Source organism: Dermacentor andersoni, chromosome 4, assembly GCF_023375885.2.
Source record: "Dermacentor andersoni chromosome 4, qqDerAnde1_hic_scaffold, whole genome shotgun sequence".
NCBI lineage: Eukaryota > Metazoa > Arthropoda > Arachnida > Ixodida > Ixodidae > Dermacentor > Dermacentor andersoni.
The window spans coordinates 220,258,850-220,282,646 of NC_092817.1; the positions used below are offsets into that span (position 1 = coordinate 220,258,850).

At 47.1% G+C, this 23,797-nt stretch overlaps 1 protein-coding gene across 5 annotated transcripts in view; it reads left to right on the top strand.

Annotated features, from left to right (window-relative positions):
• The window catches only part of Doa (CDC like kinase darkener of apricot), an 87,833-nt gene extending 64,353 nt beyond the window's left edge, over positions 1-23,480 (top strand). For 3 of the 5 annotated variants that reach the window (XM_050185248.3, XM_050185250.3, XM_050185254.3), the window contains 3 exons: positions 3,615-3,720; positions 15,203-15,381; positions 23,316-23,480. In XM_050185248.3, coding sequence (XP_050041205.1) covers positions 3,615-3,720; positions 15,203-15,381; positions 23,316-23,319 — 289 coding nt within the window. In that variant the 3' untranslated portion in view covers positions 23,320-23,480. The remainder of the gene's footprint in view (positions 1-3,614; positions 3,721-15,202; positions 15,382-23,315) is intronic. The other 2 variants (XM_050185252.3, XM_050185253.3) reach the window with 1 other exon arrangement.
• The last annotated feature ends 317 nt before the right edge of the window (positions 23,481-23,797 follow it).

Below are 23,797 nucleotides of genomic sequence, written 5' to 3' on the forward strand. Positions count from 1 at the left end.
TTCAAACTTGCAGCACATACACAATCAGAAGTGTTTTAAGGTGTGTTGTTTTCACTAGTGCTTGCCCTTTTGATTGTGCGTACAGTGCCTGAAGGGGTTAAAAAGAATATTGATGCATGTATTCTATGCAGACGACAACGAAGATAGGGACATTAACGGACTTCGTCTAGTGGGTCAGTGAGATTCGGTGAGGACAAAGAGGACGTGTCTCTGGCCTGTTTGTTTTTGAACAAATTGTCCTGCTGTTCTTAAAGAACGTCTCGCTGTCTACTGTCCGCGCTGTACTGCGGCGCTGTGTTGATGTGTAGCAGGCTGTGATTTGATGCTGACATGTGGCTGCGTGCGCACTGCCCCATAAATGATGCGCACATTCTGGCCTGTCTTGATTGCATGGCCTGGCAGTACGGTCAAATTGCTATAGAAATATAAATCTGAACTTTGGTTGGTCATGTTCAGTAGAATATTCTACTGTAAGGAAACAAACGTGGGAGCTGTCGCAGTACCAGTTATAGCAAAGGAAGTGTTTGTTTGCACATGCCTCAAAATTTATATTATGGTAGCAGAAATAGTGTATACAGTTCATTATTTAAGCGCTATATTTTTCTGACTTCTCTGTGACACTGCCACCTACGCTTGACACAAATATGATGGTAACTGAAATTACAGACACTGCACATTGTCACTCAATTTTTCGGAAATTCATGCACGTGATGATGCAAATATGCAGGCCGTGAACAATTTTGTCGCTATGTCAATTAGAAAAAAAGGAAGAAGAAAACTCTGGTCGCCTATTTCCAATAAAGTGTTGCTGGTTAGGCCTAGTGGCCTAACCAGTAGTGCGATTGTGGCAATAATCTGTTGACAGCCAGCAAGGTGGCTGGTGACAAGCCATTGCACAGAAGCTTGCCATCAGTGTGTTTGCACTTGTAGACGTTATTGGCAATTGAGCGTGACATCAGACGCACAAGCCAAATTGATGACGTGGTAGTGGAGCAGGGGAGCCACTTGCAGTTCCTTTCGTGTCTGAAGCGTCTTCTAATGACTGTACTCAGCAGTAGCAACTTTAAATGGCACGCACGACGTGCATGTACATGTTTCGGCAAGTGGCTTGGCATACTCGTACTGTAGTCGGCAAGTCTACATGCTGATCCCGCATGATAACAGCAATTGCACGGTTGCTCATTCGCGGTGGTGTAGGACGCGTCTGGGATTTATTGTTGTTCCCGTGCCACGTATCGGCATGGCAAGCGGCCAGCAGGTCATCAAAATCCAAACCCTTTGCAGGCCCATCAGAAGCATGTTGCTTGTATGTCTGACCGTGAATATTTTTACACTGATTTCTGCATGTGTGCATCGGGTAGAGTGAATATCGGCTACGACGAAGGTATTTTTGCGTCTGATGTGACATTGCTATAGTGTCTCGCCTATCATGCAAGCAGAACTTGTAGAGCTGTCAAGATGCTTTAGAAGTAAGGCAAAAGGCATTGGCGTTATGCTGTGTGCTGACATTGGGCAATACAGTGAAAGCTCGTTAATTCCAACTTCAATAATTTGAATTAATTGATAATTCGATCTGTATAATTTGGCCCGGCCAAGCTTCATACAAGCCCATGTATAAAAAAGCCTGTTAATTTGAACACGAGTAGGTTCCGCCACGGAACTACCCGCCACTGCATCGGCGGCGTCTGGCACACGGCCAGAGAAACGCACCAGCGGTGGGGCGGCTTCCTAGTCACGAGGCAGCCACATTGACCCGGAACAGAGAGAGAAGGTAAAATTGAGCAAAGCCAAGCCGACGCGGAGGACAGAGGACAGAGGGCAGTGGTGGCTGCCTCCTTTCCGTCCTACATAACCTCCAAGAGTTGGATCTTTAGACGCCAAACTTGGAGGCTTCGCAAATCTTGTGCAGCTGTAGCTGTTGAGCGACAGGGGGCACGACCAGCACAAAAACGCACCAAATCGGGTGCATCGTAGCTTCACCCGCACTCAAGAACCCAGAAATAGAAGCTTTCGCCAATGTGTGTTTGGCACCTTTGTCCCTGAAGTCTCCGTCTCAGGCGTGCCTCGTACACCGGAAGCACCTTCCATCCCGATTCTAAGCAAGAAATAGTAAAGAAGCATGTAATACTAAAAAACACGTTATTCATTTCTATAAAAAATAAGGGCTATTGAAGACTCCTTAGAGGCAGAAGTTGCCAGTGAAAAAAAAAGAGGTTGCGGCCTGCAGATCATCCTGACCTCGAGAAAGCGGTTCTAATTTGGAATGAGGAAGTGCATGCGCTGGATGTACCACTGAGCCGTCCCGTCATACTGGCAAAGGCAGGGAACTTCACCCTGCAGCTGGGCTGCGATGACTTTGCTGCTTCAGATAGGTAGTTGCACCGTCTTCGAGAGCCTTATGACCTTGTTTTCCATATTGTGTCGGGAGAAATGAAGGCCGTGAACATAGAAACATGTCAAGTTTGGCGCTCCAAAGTGCTTCAAGGCTATGTGGAGAAGTATTCTCCGCAGGACATATTTAAGGCCGACGAAACTGCCTTAGTGTTAAAATTGCTGCCCGCTAAAACCATCAGATATAAAGCTGACAAGCGCATGGGAGGGAAAAAAAGTATAACTACGTTGGTTGCAGCAAAGATGACTGGGACTGAAAAGTTGCTGCTGTTTCTGATTGGCAAATCAAGAAGTGCTCATTGCGTCAAGAACATCCGGTCCTTCCCAGCAAACTACATGGCCAACAGAAAGGCCTGGACGATGAGGGAATTGTTTGCACACTGGCTAATGAAGATCGACAAGAAGTTGGAATGCTGTGGCCGTAAAGTCTTGCTTCTTGTAGACAACTGTTCAGGCCACAAGGTCAAGACGAAGGCCGTTGAGGTGGCCTTCCTTCCAGCAAACACAGCAGCAGCGCTGCAGCCCATGGACCAAGGCATCATCAAAAATTTTTAATCGTTTTATCGGCGCCACATGTTGGAACAAGTTATTTTATGCAACAACTACCAAGTGACGCTCTCAAGTGCACTACACATGCTTGTACGTGCTTGGCAGCAAGTGACAGTGGTTACGACAGTTAATTGCTACTGCCACTGCAGCTTTGGCACGCAAGCTCTGCAAGCTAATGAGCCAGCTGCGCTCGAACATGGCGGCGTCGGCCCCATGGTGGACGTTTTGGAAGGCCTTGCGGACTGCGTCGATGTGGTCTGTGGTGCGCTCACAGATGGACATAATTTCTCGTGTAAGAAGCTCGGAACCTGCCTCTGACAAGGAGGAGGAGGACGAAGCACCAGTGCGGCCCTCTGCTGCTGAAGTCATGGCTGGATTGAATGCTCCTTCAAGGAAAAAAGGCAGACAGCAATCATCAAATTAAAATAAGTAAATTGTTTGCATACCTTACTGCTTCCCAATCGCACTGTACGGTTGTTCTCCTTCACTTTCGTTAGTTCGAACTTTTGTAATTCGAATTGAGGTGGCTTCCCCTTGCACTTCGAATTAACGAGTTTTTACTGTATTCCAATTGCTTACCCGAGGCAAGAGATATGAGACAGCAGTGTGTAAAGCTCTCATCCTGACAGCTCTGAGGTTCTAGCAGTGCAAGTATCTTTACCTTTATCATTCAGCCATCATCGGGGTTGCAGGACCAAGTACTTCTACCATGGTCGCCTGGATTGGGATGAAAAGAGTTCTGCAGGGCGCTATGTCAAGGAGAACTGCAAGCCGCTTCAGGTGAGCCTCCCAGCATGCAGCACCCATTCGCACGAGTTTCTTTGAAAATTAAAGCAATGTTGCGGTGTCACAGGAACCTCATTGCTGTTAGCAGTTATTCTTGTAACTGGATTTTACATAAAGCTATGACAAGCCCATTTCGAGCCTTTAAAGGGGCCCTGAACCACTTTTTATCGAAGTGAAAAAAGACATTTGAAGTGAAGGTAGGCTATTTCAGAACCACTTTGCCGCAAAAAGTACTTCAATGCATGCAGCAGAAGCAGAGTTATTGGCAATCAAATATGCCCTAAGCTGTGCTCCCCTTCCTCCTCCAGTGCCTTGCACTGCGAAGGCTACGGCGGAGACGTCACTGGGGCGCGCAGTTCGAATTTTCGATTTGGTGCCTGTGCCGCACTAAACATAAGCCAAACGCGGCTGTTGTCAGAGAGCCGCAGTGCGCTTAGCCACTGGACTCGCGGCGGCCGCAGTGTATCCGAGCGCAGCGACTAATAGCAGCCATGTATTGGAGTGGGCTTTATGACGAAATAGAGCACACAGAAAAGAGCGAGGATCATGGGGTTCTTGAAACGAGAGCGTTTGAGAAAAAGGTGACTTTGCGCTCCCCTTGTGAGCTCCATCGACCGCATACTACAGCAGAACTTGGCTGACATGTTCACAACAGCGTATGCTACCTGCGGACTATGTTATTTCACTAAGCCCGAGGGGTGGTTCACGGCCCCTTTAAAGGCACAACGAAATTGAAATTTCACTTAGGCTAAGTTGGCTTAACCCCCCCCCCCCCTAGTTTTTTTTTTTTTTTTCTTTTTAAGTTTGAGATTCTTCACATCTGCAGCCTTGGAGTGACGACTGACACTGGCAAAAGATGCCGTGAGCGGGTGGGGCTATACTAATCCAGGTACAACCAAATTAGGAAGGCCCACTAAGCTTGAACAAAGACACTTCCTCACCAGAACAGGAATTTGCCTCCCTAGTGCAGTATTCGGCCACAACCTCCCTGATATCTACAATTAACCGATGGCCTTCAGTCCCCAGCAGCTGCGGAGCACTTGACCAAGGCGGCGGTCAGACCTGTAACGCAGCAGAGGGTGCTAAGAATCTCTGGGTCCAGACAGGCTGCCAATGGAAACTGACCCTTGCAACGTTTAACACCCGAACCCTCTCGAGTGAGGCTAGCTTAGCAGGACTCTTTGAGGAACTATCAGACATTGCTTGGGATATTATCCCAAGCATTATCAAGAGGGTAGCAGGAGTCGTAATCAAACTTGATAGGAGGTATAGATTAAAGGTAGTACAAGCCTACACTCCAACATTCAATCACGATGATGAGGAAGTAGATCAGTTTTATGAACTGATAATGAATGAACATTCATGAACATGTGACATTGCTATAATGTCTCGCCTGTCATGCAAGCAGAACTTGTAGAGCTGTCAAGATGCTTTAGAAGTAAGGCAAAAGGCATTGGCGTTATGCTGTGTGCTGACATTGGGCAATACAGTGAAAGCTTGTTAATTCCAACTTCAATAATTTGAATTTATGGATAATTCGATCTGTATGATTTGGTCCGGCCAAGCTCCATACAAGCCCATGTATAAAAAAGCCTGTTAATTTGAACACGAGTTGGTTCCGCCACGGAACTACCCGCCGCTGCATCGGCGGCGTCTGGCGTGTGCCAGACGCTGGCCAGAGAAGCGCACCAGCGGTGGGGCGGCTTCCTAGTCACGAGGCAGCCACATTGACCCGGAATAGAGAGAGAAGGTAAAATCGAGCAAAGCCAAACCGACGCGGAGGCCAGAGGGCGGTGGTGGCTGCCTCTTTTCTGTCCTACATAACCTCCAAGACTTGGATCTTTAGACGCCAACCTTGGAGGCTTCGCAAATCTTGCGCAGCGGTTGCTGTTAAGCGACAGGTGGCCTCACCAGCACAAAAATGCAGCAAATCGGGTGTGTCGTAGCTTCGCCCGCACTCAAGAACCCAGAAATACAAGCCTTCGCCAAAGTTTGTTTGGCACCTTTGTCCCTGCAGTCTCCGTCTCGGGCGTGCCTCATACGCTGGAAGCACCTTCCATACTGATTCTAAGCAAGAAATTGTAAAGAAGCATGTGATACTGAAAAACACACTATCCATTTTCAAAAAAAAAAAAAAAAAAAAAATAGGAGGGCTATTGAAGCTCATGTATATTAGCCAATTTGCGCTACTGCTTTTGTCACCAGTAAAATGGTAGAAAAAATCACCGTGCCTTTCAGTTCGTGAAGGTGGTTGAACAGCGAAGCTATGTTAGTTATACTGAGTGTTACGTCATGCAAGTCAAACTTTGCAAGCAGTCTATATTGTAAATCTTGTTTACCCACACATTGTGAGTGTGTGTGGGCACAGCGCATGAAGCGGCTATACTCGCGGACATCCTTTCTCGGCTCTGACGAGAAAACTACGGAGCTAAAGCAGCGCGCCTCTTTCACTGCTGCAGTTTTGTTCATGTTTACTTGCGTGGGAAAAATGGAAAACAATATGCTTTTCGTTTTTACAGCAGGGTGATTAGCGATCAAACATGCATGTCAGCTTGATATTTTTTCTTTGTCTGGTTTTTTATGTCATATAGGAATATTCAAACTGCACGGAACCGAAAATTTTATTCCCGGAAGGCATTCCCGGCAAGCCAAAAAACTATTTGAAGGTGACGGCACGAGCGTCGTCCTATTCCTTACCACAATATTTTCCAATTTCACAGCCGAATTAAATGCCAGCTAAAAACATTGTGTCGAAAAACATTTCTGCTAATTTTAGTACGCTTCACAGTAAATTCGTTCCATGCATTTTTTTATGCTGTTGACAGATGAAAAAAATTTTAAATGGCGGCTCTCCCGTAATCGAGAGTAGGGGTGCTATAACGTAAAGCTATACCAAACTTTTTTTGTTCCAGTTCTGCAATTAGCCCTCCGCAATAGGCCAAACAATTTTTTTGGGGGACCACTCCCCCTTCACCTGTCTGTCATGCGATGTCATGAAAGCCACGCTAGGACCCAATCTGACGTGACATGTACACACTGATGCAGCGGTGGTGCAGCGGTGGCGTAGAGGTAGAACACCCGCCTAGCGTGCAAGAGGTCCGTGGTTCGAATCCCGGTGCTGCGCAATTTTCCACCGGATTAAAAAAAAAAAAATATGCGTGTTGATAAAATTGCGTAAACAGGCCTGGAGTGTGGCCTGATCCCGGTGACCACAACCGGTAACGCACTCCCTCACCAGAGCAGGATTGGCCACCCTGGTGCAGTACTTGGCCAAAACCTCCTATATGAACACAACAATCAAACCCCGGCTCTCAGTCCCCAGCAGCTGCGAAGCAACTGACCACGGCGGTGGTCAGACCTGTGACACAGCAGAGGGTGCTAAGAATCCCTGGCTCCGGACAGGCTGCCATTGGAATATGAACCTGGCAACGTTTAACGCTAGAACGTTATCTAGTGAGGCGAGTCTAGCAGTGCTCTTGGAAGAATTAGAGGGCAGTAAATGGGATATAATAGGGCTCAGTGAAGTTAGGAGGCCAAAAGAAGCATATACAGTGCTAAAAAGCGGGCACGTCCTGTGCTACCGGGGCTTAGCGGAGAGACGAGAACTAGGAGTCGGATTCCTGATTAATAAGAACATAGCTGGTAACATACAGGAATTCTATAGCATTAATGAGAGGGTGGCAGGTCTTGTTGTGAAACTTAATAAGAGGTACAATATGAAGGTTGTACAGGTCTACGCCCGTACATCCAGTCATGATGACCAGGAAGTCGAAAGCTTCTATGAAGACGTGGAATCGGCGATGGGTAGAGTGAAAACAAAATACACTATACTGATGGGCAATTTCAATGCCAAGGTAGGCAAGAAGCAGGCTGGAGACAAGGCAGTGGGGGAATATGGCATAGGCACTAGGAATATCAGGGGCGAGTTATTAGTAGAGTTTGCGTAACAGAATAATATGCGGATAATGAATACCTTCTTCTGCAAGCGGGATAGCTGAAAGTGGACGTGGAGGAGTCCGAACGGCGAGACTAGAAATGAAATAGACGTCATACTCTACGCTAACCCTGGCATCATACAAGATGTGGACGTGCTCGGTAAGGTGCGCTGCAGTGACCACAGGATGGTAAGAACTCGAATTAGCCTAGACCTGAGGAGGGAACGGAAGAAACTGGTACATAAGAAGCCGATCAATGAGTTAGCAGTAAGAAGGAAAATAAAGGAATTCCGTATCAAGCTACAGAACAGGTATTCGGCTTTAACTCGGGAAGAGGACCTTAGTGTTGAAGCAATGAATGACAATCTTGTGGGCATCATTAAGGAGTGTGCAACAGAAGTCGGCGGTAACTCCGTTAGACAGGATACCAGTAAGCTATCGCAGGAGACAAAAGATCTGATCAAGAAATGCCAATGTATGAAAGCCTCTAACCCTCCAGCTAGAATAGAACTGGCAGAACTTTCGAAGTTAATCAACAAGCGTAAGACAGCTGACATAAGGAAGTATAATATGGATAGAATTGAACAAGCTCTCAGGAACGGAGGAAGCCTAAAAGCAGTGAAGAAGAAACTAGGAATTGGCAAGAATCAGATGTATGCGTTAAGAAACAAAGCCAGCAATATCATTACTAATATGGATGAGATAGTTCAAATGGCTGAGGAGTTCTACAGAGATTTATACAGTACGAGTGGCACCCACGATGATAATGGAAGAGAGAATAGTCTAGAGGAATTCGAAATCCCACAAGTAACGCCGGAAGAAGTAAGGAAAGCCTTGGGAGCCATGCAAAGGGGGAAGGTAGCTGGGGAGGATCAGGTAACAGCAGGTTTGTTGAAGGACGGTGGGCAGTTTGTTGTAGAAAAACTGGCCACCCTGTATACACAATGCCTCTTGACCTCGAGCATACCGGAATCTTGGAAGAACGCTAACATAATCCTAATCGATAAGAAAGGGGACGCCAAAGACTTGAAAAATTATAGACCGATCAGCTTACTGTCCGTTGCCTACAAAGTATTTACTAAGGTAATTGCAAATAGAATCAGGAACACCTTAGACTTCCGTCAACCAAAGGACCAGGCAGGATTCCGTAAAGGCTACTCAACAATAGATCATATTCACACTATCAATCAGGTGATAGAGAAATGTGCGGAATATAACCAACCATTATATATAGCTTTCATTGATTATGAGAAAGCGTTTGATTCACTCGAAACCTCAGCAGTCATGGAGGCATTGCGGAATCGGGGTGTAGACGAGCTGTATGTAAAAATACTGAAAGATATCTATAGCGGCTCTACAGCCACTGTAGTCCTCCATAAAGAAAGCAACAAAATCCCAATAAAGAAAGGCGTCAGGCAGGGAGATACGATCTCTCCAATGCTATTCGCATCGTGTTTACAGGAAGTATTCAGAGACCTGGATTCGGAAGAATTGGGGATAAGAGTACATGGACAATACCTTAGTAACTTGCGATTGGCTGATGATATTGCCTTGCTTAGTAACTCAGGGGACCAACTGCAATGCATAATCACTGACCTGGAGAGGCAGAAGGGTAGGACTAAAAATTAATCTGCAGAAAACTAAAGTAATGTTTACCAGTCTCGGAAGGGAACAGCAGTTTACGATAGGTAGCGAGGCACTGGAAGTGGTAAGGGATTAGATCTACTTAGGACAGGTAGTGACTGCTGATCCGGATCATCAGAGTGAAATAATCAGAAGAATAAGAATGGGCTGGGGTGCGTTTGGCAGACATTCGCAGATCATGAACAGCAGGTTTCCATTATCCCTCAAGTGAAAAGTGTATAACAGCTGTGTCTTGCCAGTACTCACGTACGGGGCAGAAACCTGGAGGCTTACGAAAAGAGTTCTACTTAAATTGAGGACGACGCAACGAGCTATGGAAAGAAGAATGATAGGTGTAACGTTAAGGGATAAGAAAAGAGCAGATTGGGTGCGGGAACAAACGCGCATTAATGACATCTTAGTTGAAATCAAGAAAAAGAAATGGGCATGGGCAGGACATGTAATGAGGAGGGAAGATAACCGATGGTCATTAAGGGTTACGGACTGGATTCCGGGGAAGGGAAGCGTAGCAGGGGGCGACAGAAAGTTAGGTGGGCAGATGAGATTGGGAAGTTTGGAGGGTCAACATGGCCACAATTAGTACATGACCGGGGCAGTTGGAGAAGTATGGGAGAGGCCTTTGCCCTGCAGTGGGCGTAACAAGGCTGATGATGTACACACTGATTATGCATGATTCGACCGAATGAAAGAAAAATAATTTCTGATTCGACGCCGTTTCTCCATTAAAGGAGGCGGAGGGGATCAGAATGAACTTTTTTGTTTCTTGACAGAAAGGGCTGAAATTTGGCACACACTGCACATTGCAATAAAGCGACAAATGTAAAATTTCATTAGGATATCTTCATCAGTTTTTGTTTTATAAGAATTTATAAGTTCCTTGCTTGTGGAAAGCCTGGCACAGTAACGAAACACAATAGAGAGCTGGGAATACTTTGCATGTTTGCCCAAATGTCTAATCTACAACAAGACAGTGTTCGATTTTTTTTTTATGCGCTAATAATTTTTTGCTCAACATAACATGCACATGACTATGCTTCACTGCATTGAGCCATGTAGTTATTGTGAAATAATTAAATAATGGAAAGATGAAGAAACATTTCAAGACTGTCTTTAAGTACAGCATAGATTGTGGATCTCAGCAAAACAAACTGGACTAAAATCGGTCCAGCCATTGTCGTGCTACGCTTTCCACGATCGAGGTGATTGACAAAAAAAAAATGCAATTGAGAAAACTGGCTGCAAATTTTTAAATGCACTGCAAATTTATTAACCAGGGCTGTAATATTTTTAATCATTGCTGTCAGGCATCTTCTTACACTTTTGCCTCTTTGTTTGGTGGGCTTTGGATGCCTTCTTCAGGCGTTCTTTATCCTTTTCATGAGCCCTCTGGAGTAGTGCATGACCACCATTTTCACTGCCAGACCAAGGCTAGTGTCGCAGTGCACAACTACAGAACACTGTTGGCATCTTGGGCACAGAGTTTTAGCAATCAAAGAGTTCATCGCGGAAACCTTCACAATAATGAACTCACAGTGACAAGGGGCCGAAATTGTTCTTGGCCTTGCTGGTCCATCAAACTGCACTTCCGCTCAGTTGCGGACACTGCGTGAAGGGAGTCGCGAACGCTGCATGCCTGTGCTTCTGCAGTCACCGCTGACACAAAACGCGGCTCGAGGCGCGTCTGAATCGTGCGACGTTCGGGCGACAATTTGTCTGGTGAGCCTTGAGTCACCATACTGTATGTAGCTCGTCGACGGTTGGGGCTCACTCGCAGGCTGTGTGTCCCGCAGGATGCGTCACTCGCAGGATGCGTCATAAATGGTACACAGTCTCTGCTGGCGATAGTGACTTTCGACCCATGTCGCCTCCAACAATGCGATCTCGGTTGCTGACTCGCGCGGCCGTACGCACAGGTATGAGAGCCTCCATTGGCACGTCTTCCGATGGCATGGTTATGAGTGTCGATGTTACAGGGCGATTGTCGATTTCGCTGCTGGTATCGCACGGTGCAAGATAACACGGCACATTATCCACGTGTTCAGTCGGGTGCTCCGCTTCTCCCGCTGGCCGCCGTCTTTTTCTCCGCATAGGAGGCTTGCGCTTCCGTTTTCAGAAGGCATGCTTTGTTTAAAATTTCTTTTCGAAGGAGCGACGATCCAACACTGACCTGGGAGCTTTCATAAATCTGAATTCTGCGACTGTCAAACGAAGAAAGACGCCGGCGTGGTTTTCAAAGCAGACAACTCTGGTCCGTTGCGGTTGCCAGCTTGTCCGCTGCTGCAGCAGCAACCAATGGCGAGACTTTCAGCACGGCAACCAATCGGAGGCCCGCTTTCATCGCAGGGCCCGTGTGACCACCTCTAGCAGACCCGCGCTTCTTTTGTGTTTGTGTGTTTGTTACAAGACGGCGACAACCGAAGAATTCAGAAACTGAATGGCGAAATTTCGAGCTTTCGAACGATACCAAGATGGCGGCGTTCGGTGGCGGGAAAGACTAGTTAGGGTTCCGTGAACTGCGGTGATTTTACGCGATTTAAAACTGTTTTCTTGCCCGACGCACTGAAAAATTACTTTTTTTCGGGCACTTTTAATGCGTTTTCAGCCAGACCATTTTGATACAATGTAGATAAGGCATTGCAGATACCGGAACGCGTCGTTGCCAAAAATCGATCTTTTTTTTTTTTTCGATTTTCGCAATCTGATCCCCGCGTCCCCCCTTGACTCTGCTATTGGCCAAAAGGTTCGAGGCTGCACCCACTTTACCTGTCTGTCACTCGACGTCAGAAAACCGCGATACTTCTTTCAAGCACGCAGTGAATAGCATTGGAGAGATTGTGTCTTCTTGTCTGACCCCTTTCTTTATAGGTATCTTCCTACTTGTCTTGTGTAGAATTAAAGAGGCTGTGGAATCTCTGTAGATATTTTCCAGGGTATTTATGTAAGCATTCTGTACTCCTTGATTACGTAATGCCTCTATGGCTGCTGGTATCTCTACTGAGTCAAATGCCTTTTTGTTATCTATGAAAGCAATATAGAGAGGCTTATTGTACTCTGGAGATTTCTCGATAGCCTGATTGATGACATGGATGTGATCCGTTGTAGAGTATCCCTTCCTGAAGCTAGCCTTTTCCCTTGGTTGACTAAAGTCCAGTGTTGCCCTTATTCTATTGGAGATTATTTTGGTAAATATTTTTAATAATACTGTGGGAGTAAGCTAATGGGCCTATAATTTTTCAATTCTTTGACGTCTCCCTTTTTGTGGATTAGTATAATGTTTGCATTCTTCCAGTTTTCTGGGACCTTTGCAGTCGATTGACCCCTTGTGTAGAAAGCCGCCAGTTTTTCTAGCATTATGTCGCCTCCATCTTTGATTAAATCAACTGTTATTCCATCCTCTCCTGCCACTTTTCCCCGTTTCATGCCTTGCAAGGCCTTTCTGACCTCATCTCTAGTTATAGGAGTTCCTGTATCCTCTTCATTATTGTTTTGAATAGAGTATGCCTGAGTCTTTTGGGTACTGTACAGGCCAGGACAGAATTCTTCCGCTGCTTTTATTATATCTTCGAGATTGCTGATATTACCCTGCTTATCTTTCAGTGCATACATCTTGGTTTGTCCTATGCCAAGTTTCCTTCTCACTGATTTCAGGCTGCATCCATCTTTTACGGCTTCTTCAGTCTTTCTCACGTTAGAATTTCAAATACCACTTATTTTCACCGTGTTGATCAGTTTTGATATTTCCGCAAATTCTATCTTATCTCTTGAGTTGGAACTTTCATTCTTTGTCATTTCTTTATTAGGTCCTTTGTTACTTGTAAGAGCTTGCCTACTGGTTGCCTTGGTGTCTCGCCTCCGACTTCAATTGCTACCTCTGAAGCCAGCCTCATTACGATTTCATTCATTACCTCTATGTCGTCATCATCTCCGTTCTAAGGCTGCATATTTGTTTGGAAATACCAGCCTAAATTTGTCTGCTTTTATCGTTACTGCCTCTAAGTTGACCTGTTTCTTATTGACCAATTTTTCTCTTTCTCTGTTCAATTTGAGATGAATCCTAGCCCTCAATAACCTATGATCACTGCACTTTGCCCTACCTAACACTTTAACATCCTACACTATGCTGGGATTGGCAGAAAGTATGAAATTAGTTTCATTTCTTGTGTCACCATTAGGGCATTTCCAGGTCCACTTTCTGTTGCTACATTTCCTGAAAAAAGTGTTCATTATTCTCAGCTTATTCCTTTCTGTGAACTTTACCAGCATCTCTTGTCTAGCGTTTCTAGAATTGACGCCGTAGTTCCTGCTTGCCTGTTCACCTGCCTGCTTTTTCCCCACTATTGCATTGAAGTCACCCATTACTACTGTATGCCGAGTTTGCACTTTTCTCATCGCTAATTCAACATCTTCATGAAACCGATCTACTTCCTCATCATCGTGACTTGATGTTGGAGCGTAGGCTTGTACTGCCTTTAATCTATACCTCTTATCAAGTTTGATTATGACTACTGCTACCCTCTCGTTAATGCTGTAGAATTCGTCAATGTTGCCCGCTATGTCCTTATGGATTAGGAATCCTACCCCGTATTGGTTCTTATCAGGGATACGTACCTCTATAGCAGAGGACATGGCCGTTACTTAGCAATGTGTAAGCCTCACGAGTTCTAATCTCACTGAGGCCGATAATATCCCAAGCAATGTCTGATAGTTTCTCGGAGAGTCCTGCTAAGGTAGCCTCACTCGAGAGGGTTCGGGTGTTAAACGTTGCAAGGGTCAGTTTCTGTTGGCGGCCTGTCCGGACCCAGAGATTCTCAGCACACTCGGCTGCGTTACAGGTCTGACCGCCGCAGCTGCTGTGGCTGAGGGCCATTGGTTAATTGTAGATATTATCGGGGAGGTTGTGGCCCAATCCTGCACCAGGGAGGCCAATTCCTGTTCTGATGAGGGAGTGTCCTTGTTGAAGCTTAGTGGGCCTTCCTAATTGGGTTGTACCTAGATTAGTATAGCCCCACTCGCTCTCGGCATCTTTTGCCAGTGTCGGGCATCACTCCAAGCCTGCAGATGTCATCATCATCATCAGCCTGGTTACGCCCACTGCAGGGCAAAGGCCTCTCCCATACTTCTCCAACAACCCCAGTCATGTACTAATTGTGGCCATGTCGTCCCTGCGAACTTCTTAATCTCATCAGCCCACCTAACTTTCTGCCGCCCCCTGCTACGCTTCCCTTCCCTTGGAACCCAGTCCGTAACCCTTAATGACCATCGGTTATCTTCCCTCCTCATTACATGTCCTGCCCATGCCCATTTCTGCAGATGAAGTGCATGGAAAATATGCACGCAAAATTTCACGATTCTGCGGGCTGGTTGTTGTTATATCTGATATATATATTGTAAAAACCAGTGTCATTGTAGGGGATTAGGCTTTATTTGAGATAACATCAAGTGCCTTCCAACTGCTGTTTGAATCAAGCGGCATTGCAGTCTGAATGAGTCACGGAGGCGTTGATAGTGAAGCTAGGGCGGAAAATGGTGGAGCAGTTGTTCACGGCTTGATTTTACAGCTCTGTAAATAGCGAACCAATTTGCAGGCTTCTGCTGTCCTTGTGAAAGGGTTGGTGCTTTCACAGCTGACCTCACCACAGGACTGCTGTTTACAAATTAGCAATGGGCCATGTTGTGCAACGGCAGCTGTTGCCCTACTTTCAGTGGCAACACCAATCTGGTGACAGGCCATTTTTTCTTGTTCTTGGTAAATGTAGTAGCAGTACCGTAAATGCTATTAATAGCTTTTCATTGTGCCACAGAAACTCCCCTAAGAGCTGCATTTCAGACTGCTGACCATACCTAGGGATTCCAAGGGTGACCCATGTTGCTAACGGCAGCACATATTTGTTGTGCAGCGATACCTGTCCATGGATGACGAAGCAAGCCGGCAGCTCTTCCACCTCATCTCTCAGATGCTGGCATATGAACCATCGCAACGCATCACGCTGCGAGAAGCCCTCGATCATCCCTTCTTTGAGCCACTGCCCGAGGAGGCCAAGTTGCACTTGCATGCCCGTGACCACAGCCTCAGCAGGTTTGCCATTTCCCCACTTGAGGGGCCTTTTTTGTTGGTGCAAATAAATGCTTGCATGAGGACCCTAGTACGAGGTGCTTGCTGGCCTCGTATGTAGAACCCACCAAAAGGCACTGCACATGCCAAGATTGGGAGAATACAAAACGCAGTGTTGAATTAGCATGGCATAATAATTTGCTTGTGCCGTCTGGAAGAGATTGGCTCGTACCTGCTGTCTTTGGTGAGTTGTTGAAGCACTGCTGTCTGCCAGCATTTTATTAGCTTCCACAAAGCAGCTTGGGCCAACAAAGTTCCAGTGGCCTTGGGTAATTGTTTCACCTTGATGCTCGGTTGAAGAAATGTTTTTATTTGTCATCTCTTTCTTTCACTTTTTTGTGTGCTTCTGTCACCATACTTGGATGTGTATATCAAATTTTGAAGATTTATTCTCTTCAGTTTGTGTGTGCTAATTGAAAGTTTCTTCTGGCATTCAAACTTTCATCACTTTTGGGGCACTTGTGTATGCCATGCAGTGAAACCTTGTTACTGCGAGAACACCACATTAAAAAACTTTTTGGAAATCCCCAGCTGACTTATGGTTTCAATGTATATATACGTCAGTACTACAAACTTCAGGATACCGAACAGAATAACAATCGTTATCCAGTTTCCGTGTCAGGTTAACACCTCAGTACTACGAACTAATATTCCGAAATCTGGGGATTCTAAGAGTTCTGTGTATCCTTCACGGCAGCCAAAGCTAGCAGATGACAAGGAGCAGACACTGCGGTGCACAGGTTTGGAAAACACGGGAGATCATTTTTTTTTTATCCATTGTGGAGGCATGCTCTGCCCGTGCAAGTATCGCCTAGCAATGGAGGCGAGTCTGTTTCTTCTTTTGGCCTTCTTTCTGCATGCACCTCTTTCTTTCGTGCTTCTTTCTGCAGCCGTACTAGCTACACGCGTGGGGAAATGTAAAATGTCATCTCCGAACTCGTGGAGATGCCACACTTGGCACTTTCCCTATAGTCTCGTTTGCACACACTTGCGCTTAGGAATAGTTCAGGTGTCTGCCTCGAGTGATACAGTTGCAGTGTCCATTGCAAGGAATGTGAAAAACAAGCGAACAAAAAACATCGCGCTTTGGAGGCGATATGGAGCTTCCTTTTTGTGAGTGGTTTTCTCAGTGTCTACATTGCGTTCGTCACTCTTATTATAGTGTGGTTCGTTTATGCGTGGCAGCACATACTATGGAAAATAGCAACAACGCGGGCCAAGAGCCAACAGTGACGTTGGCTCCATGTCACTCAGCCAGTGTCGTTGGCTTCGAACTCCACGGGGAACGTAAATAAGTCTGAACTGTCGAATGTCTGAAAAAATGAATGTATTCAAAAAAGATTAGTCAGGTTTTAAGGCCCCTGTGTAAGGAAGAAGTAGTTGATTCATTGCTGCATGCACTTCTGCTTACGTGCAACCAAGTACATTTGCGTTTCTGCCATTTGTGTGTTGTCTCTGTATGCTAGTGCAAGGACTGCAAAAGCTCGAATCAGATCCGCATGTGAAGGCTCCGGAACACGTGACACATCATCATCTGCGATAGTCTCAGTTTGACGGTGGGAGAACTTGCTCACTTGTTTTGTCATCGTTCATTTCGACACACGACGACACCACACTGTCGAAGTCTGCAAAGTCTTCAAATGTAACTGCAACAGGAATCGGCACACCGCAGCCTAGCAGGTCATTCGTAATGTCGCGCATTTGAGCTCGTTATGGTTTGGTGGCAGTTTAGGCTCGTCAATTGCGGAGCCGGGCTCATTCGGACTGCGACTCAAGACTTACAGTCGCCGACTGATTTTTGGGACTCACCCGCCGTGGTTGCTCAGTGGCTATGGTGTTAGGCTGCTGAGCACGAGGTCGCTGGATCAAATCCCGGCCATGGCGGCCGCATTTCGATGGAGGCGAAATGCGAAAACACCCGTGTACTTAGATTTAGGTGCACGTTAAAGATCCCCAGGTGGTCGAAATTTCCAGAGTCCTCCACTACGGCGTGCCTCATAATCAGAGAGTGGTTTTGGCACGTTAAACCCCATAATTTAATTTTAATTTAATATTACGGACTCTGAAAATTCGGACATGCTCGATTATTCGGTCTGCTTCGCGGCACCGCCATTCTCCCCATAGACCATAATGTATACCGTATTTACACGATTGTAAGTCGACCCCTCCATATCGCGTGACAGGAAAAAAAAAGAAAGAGAGAGAGCATACCCGAGGGCGCATTCGATAACGAAAATTTATTAGTAGCTTGCGTAGTAGTTCTGCGGAAACCCGCAAGGTGGAGAGAAGTAATGAATAAAGGGAAAATCAGACATCCACCCGTTCGTAGCAATTGCTACAAAGGAAACCCATACGGTTTCCTCGAAAGAAAAGCCTCATAGTTGAAGAAAAATTCGTCCTGGTCCGGGACTCGAACCCGGGACCACCGCCTTTCCGGGGCAGCCGCTCTGCCATCTGAGCTAACCAGGCGGCTAGCAGATGGCAGGGCGAAGTCGAATTTGTCGACAACACACGAGGCAAAGGCAAGGTTTGATGTAGTAGTTCTGCGGAAACCCGCAAGGTGGAGAGAAGTAATGAATAAAGGGAAAATCAGACATCCACCCGTTCGTAGCAATCGCTACAAAGCTTTATTGCTACAAGCTACAAGCTACAATTGCTTTATTCATTACTTCTCTCCACCTTGCGGGTTTCCGCAGAACTACTACGCCAAAGTCTTGCCTTTGCTTCGTGTTGTCGACAAATTTGACTTCGCCCTGCCATCTGCAAGCCGCCTGGTTAGCTCAGATGGTAGAGCGGCTGCCCCGGAAAGGCGGTGGTCCCGGGTTCGAGTCCCGGACCAGGACGAATTTTTCTTCAACTATAGACCGTTTCATCGGGCGAGGAGGATAGGACGCGCGGAGAGCCTTTCCTCCTCTCTGGCTTGGGCGATCCGGCGCGGCGCTGCTTGAAGGTACTGCTGTCGCGTGCTGCGGAACGATTTCGAGATGTTTTAGATGGTACTTTGTGAAATTTACGCCATGTCCGTTCATATAAGGTCGTCAGGGAAGCGTTTCGGTGCCTTGGTAACTACAGTAGGCGGAAATATCTCTTGGGGGCGCAAAAATGTGACGCGTTTTATCAGCCGCGGTGTACGCACATTATCAGTCGCGGTGTGTGTAAGTGTTGTGAACTATTTCGCTTATATCAGTTTTAATTCAACAAAGAAAACCGGTGTCTCTGTATTACCAGCATGAAATGGTAAATCTGCTCAATATCTGATCTCTTGGCCTAGGGAGTAAAACATAAAGCATAAGAGTGTATGCTCGTGCACGGCCAACCTAAGGCAACCACGAAAAATCTAAGCGGCAGGCGCTATCAAATATTTGTGATGCACCGGCATCGTTCTCGCGCATTTCAAGTCTAGTAGGCTTCAAATTACCATATGTCTACGCTAGCCTTCCTGCATGAGGCCGACGGCGCTGCTCAACACAGCGATCACTGCGGTTGGTGAACCAGCACGATACAAATGTAAGCTGTGTGCTTCCGCATTGCCTTTTTGGCCTGTATACAGCCATAATATGTGAGAGGGATCGCATAAAAAGAATGCGATGGCTATTTTTGAGGACAAAATTTCTGTAATACGTGTGAGTGCGTCGTAGAGAACGGAACGAACACAACCGAAAAAAAAATTCAGTTATCATCCTCTTTCTCGAAAAAGCAAGAGAAAACGCGCTAACGCCGCAATAGGACCTCGCATAGTCACGCCGCACAACGTTTATAAACATATAACCGCTGATGCCGTATACTTGGACCATGCGGTATATAGACCAAAGATATATGTAATCCAGCACCTACCACTGCTTAGGACGCTCGCGCAGTTTGTAAACTGTCCCTTTGCTGGACAAGCGTAATTCAGACTGTAAGGTATGCTTCTTTTACTTGCCAAAACTATTTTATTCAGGGGCGGAAACCTCATCCATCGAACCAAGTTGTCACGCAATGTAACCTGCAGCGAACAGTTTGAACGCTTTGAACTTCGCCAAGGGGCAAATCTGCAGGGAGGCTGAGCGCGTACTGCGAGCGGTAAAACTAGACGAACGAAAAGTACGACTCAAGTGGTTCCCGGCGCACGCGGGCGACGCGTCGGAACGCAATAAGAACCATAATGAGACGGCACACGCCGCGGCGCGAGCGCTAACCAACCGCGCCCCGGCGACAGACCGTCCGACATGGTTCGGAACCAAGGACCGCATGACAGATTACAGTGAAATCACGAAGGCCTACCGCCTGGCTCGCAGGACTCTCCCACCCCCGCACCCGAGACTGAGTCGAGCGGAGGCGGTAGTATTGAGACAGCTCCAGACCGGATCGCTACCGAGCCCGAAACTGATGAATCGCATGTACCCCGAGACATATCCGACAGATGTGTGCAGAGTCTGCCGGAGGGAGACCGCAGACTACACGCACATCTTGTGGGACTGCATTAAATATCCAGAAGACGCTAAATCAAGAACACTCCCACCGCGGCTCGAGGCAGCCGCAAAGAGCTACGACCGAGACGATCAGCTCTGGGCCGTCCAGCAGGTCCTCGAGGCGCTCGAAAGGCACGGACCCAGCGAGCCGGCAACAGCGAGCGGAGACCCGCACCGAGTAACGGCAACTTCGAGGATGACGTAGGCCCTCGTCGGGGCGCGCGAGCGCCCAACTGCCCAACTGCAGGCATAAATAAAGTTTCTCCAATCCAATCCAATCCAATCATGGCTCCTAAACCGCAGCTTAGAAATAGAGGATAATACTGCAATAAGGTCACATTAGTGATTGGAACATTCAGAAATACACAATTTATCTCCGAGGCTGATTGTAGGCTCAAATATGCGCACGCACATCGCGCTGCGCGTTCTGTCCACCTCAACACCAGCAGAAATTCCGGCCATGACGCCTTAAACCACTTCAGCACGTCTCACAGAACCGTTTACCACGTAGAAGACGCACGTCATACTAAATAGACCGCACGACCGCGAAAACAAACGCCAGAACCTACCACCGAGCGTATACCTGCCATGCAAAAGACCGCTTTCACCCAAGCCAGTATGGCGCTGCTCATAGGCGGCGCCACTGCGCTCACAATATGGCGGCGCCTACGAAAAAATGGTCTATATGAGGCTTTTCTTTCGAGGAACCCGTATGGGTTTCCTTTGTAGCAATTGCTACGAACGGGTGGATGTCTGATTTTCCCTTTATTTATTAGTAGCTGACATGGTCACTGGACTACTCATCTTCACTAGTGCTGTCATCGTTGCTGCAGTCCCACAGCGCGTCGTGGTCCAGCGAAATTTCACATTTGGCAAACGACCGCACCACGACATCTTGTGGAACAGCAGCCCACACCAAATGCTCCCAACCACACGCAGCCGTCAGGGAGGCTCTTTTGACAGGTCCGGTTGGCGTAATTTCGCGGTATTCTGCCGCGAGCCACTCGCACTCACGGTGGAGCAGGACCTTAAAAGGCGAAGATCCGGGCTTGTTTCATGACCAAGTTGCACTTCACTGGCAGGGACCGATCACGCATTTCAGCGACGTACGCTGCAAGCTTAGCCTACAGCTCCGGAAAGCGTCCAGACTTCGGCACGTGGGAAATTCCTCACTTGCCTTCACAGGTGAAAATTTCGCTTCGCTACAGTCGCCACTCTCGCACCACCCGTTCAGAAACAGAAATGCGGCCCGCTGCGCAGTGATTTGTTTCTTCGGCGTAAAGGATGGCAGCCCTCTTGAACGCTGCTGTGAACGAGTGCCGAACGATTAGTGGGCCTGGAGCACTGATGACGACTGGGGGAGCATAGAAGTAGCATGTAGCTGGCATTCATGTGGAACGCATCAAACCAATGCCAATGCCTTTCAACAGAGAAAGAGAAACCCGCGAGCGGTGTCTGCTCTTCCGTGACCTACCGATACTCCCTGCAAGCGCCGTCATTCTGAGGGTGCCGCCGCAAATAGGAACAGCGGCGCTTCCATCAACTATCGACGCCCCCCCATGAGTGTTGCGTGCACTGTAAAACTAAAAAAATATTGAAAAACCCTTCCAAAAAGTGAAAAAACACGCGAGATAGCGAAAAGATATAGGTAGGGCCATCGAGCAAACATAAAATTGTAAGTAGGTTGTAGCTCTCGTTGGTCTCGCTTTTCTGGCGGGGCGATCTTTTGGTTTCGATTGTAAGTCGACCCCCCAACTTCAGACTTTCAAATTTTAAGAAAGTGGTCGACTTACAATCGCGTAAATATGGTAACAACTGCCGAAAGTTCGGGCACCTTGCAACTTCTCGTCTGATTTTTCGGACACTCCTTGAGCCAACTCGATCGAGAGATCCATGCACCGACTCTGACCGGTGCATGGTTGGACTTGCTGAATGCCATTTTTGTTTTGAATACAGCCTCCTTGCTACCCCACGAAGTGGCGCTACTGCAAATCCCCGCTCATCGTTTCTGCCTGGTTCATAGCTACAGCAGTTCAGGTCAGCTTAGTAAGCCATGTCAAGACAATCCAGCAGTTGATTTGTTTGTTTCTTCGTGCGCGACGCTGCGAATAGGCCACCCTTTTTCGTTTGTGCGACTGGTGATGACGCGGTGATGTTTGCTTTGTGTGCTGTGTCGAGGTTGCAGTGATGCAACGCGGCATACGGAAACATCGTGTCAATTGCCTAATGGCGCCAACAGTGCTTGCGCAGACTGCGCTGGGGAATGCCAGCAAGCGGATGCCGGAAGGCCTAGGATTTGTCGCCTTTCGATGTGCCCCCTCCTGATGCCGAAGATGTTCTGCCGAGACCTGCGCAGTGGTTGCATTGCGATTCGGGAAACCGTCACATTTGACAGTTTCACAGGTGCTGATACTGACATGCGCAGAACTCTACAACGGCGAGATCATTCGTCAGGTTTCTGTTGCGCCGCCGGACGATAATGCACCGTGTGCTACGCTGTCCAAGCAGTGACTGTGCTTTCAGCCGCCTATAGTGACCGTACGACCCTCTCCGAGATTCAGGCTTATCTGATTGCGCCTGAACGGAACAGTGTGCAACGCCGCATTCACGATTTCTTCAAGCCTCTGCTGAGCCCGAATAAGTGCATGGAAATAAAGGATTTTTTTTTTTCTTGATCTGCTTTTTCGGACACCTGCTTATTCGGACATTTCCGCAGTCCCCGTGAGGTCCGAATAAATGGTCGGCGACTGTATTCGGAGTCGGACTGCGAGGGCACCGTTAGTGCCGTTTCACGCGGACTGTCGATAACTTCGCGAGAGAGACTTCTTGAAGCCAGCAAAGCGCTGTCTGGAATGCATACTAAACAAACAAGCAAGCACAGGGTAGTGGAACACTGTTCGGAATGCAAATGCAACAAACAAATGCAGCGGGCCATGCGCACTGGTGCCGGAATAGATGTGATGATCGCTATGTTGACGTGACCTCACAATTCAGGCAATTCCTCCAAGATTGGCATTTGCAGTTAAATCACTGAGGCACAGTGCTGCGAACAAGGAAAGGCCTCGGGGATTACCATTTGGCGTGTAATCTCTGAGGCTATAATTGATGTCTCGTCGAGGTTACCATGGGAGATAATGTCGGTAGAGTTGGCGTACGCTACAGCCATAATTGAATGCAGAGCTGGCGGCTGTCCGAAATATCACTTGTCTTTACATGGGAAGTCTGTTGGCTTATTGGCGGTGCCGCAAAGCTGTCCGAGTTAGCAGGCATGTCCGAATTATCAATGTCAGATTTATCGGTCGGCGACTGTATAACGAACGATTTTCGGCGGTCCCGTGTGATTCGTTATATCGAGACTTGACAGTAACAGCAGATGACTGTATGTTGTTCATGCATTGCCTATGTCATGTAGCACTGCTAAGCTGGTTATTGACTACTACTGTGCAGGTGACTATGAAGCTGGGGGCCCCAGTCAGCAGCGGCCTCTGATACACACTGTAGATACACCCCTCCCTGGGAGGACACCGAAAAATGCTGGTGGTTAGCAGGATGCACTCACCACAAGTTGATTTCATTTGTTTTATTGAAATAAATGCTTTTTGTCTCATTTAAGTACTCTTTGTGTTTGATTAGCACATTGGTGAAAAAGCTACTCAATTGAAGAAACACTCTGATAAATTTTTCAGCAAATACAGTAGAACCACGTTGATACATTCCCTTTACGTGTGTGTTTTAACCGAGAACAGAAATTACCCAGTTGAGTTAAGCTCATTTTTAACTGGTTCATATTTAGTATCTTCATTTACCGGTTCGTATGACCGTATCTTCAAATCAATCTGCAACGTGGACAAAGTGCGCTCAGTGTTGATAGCTTCGTATTCACTATGCTTTCGACGTTTAGTTCACGTTGAAGCTAGAGACAGCATGAA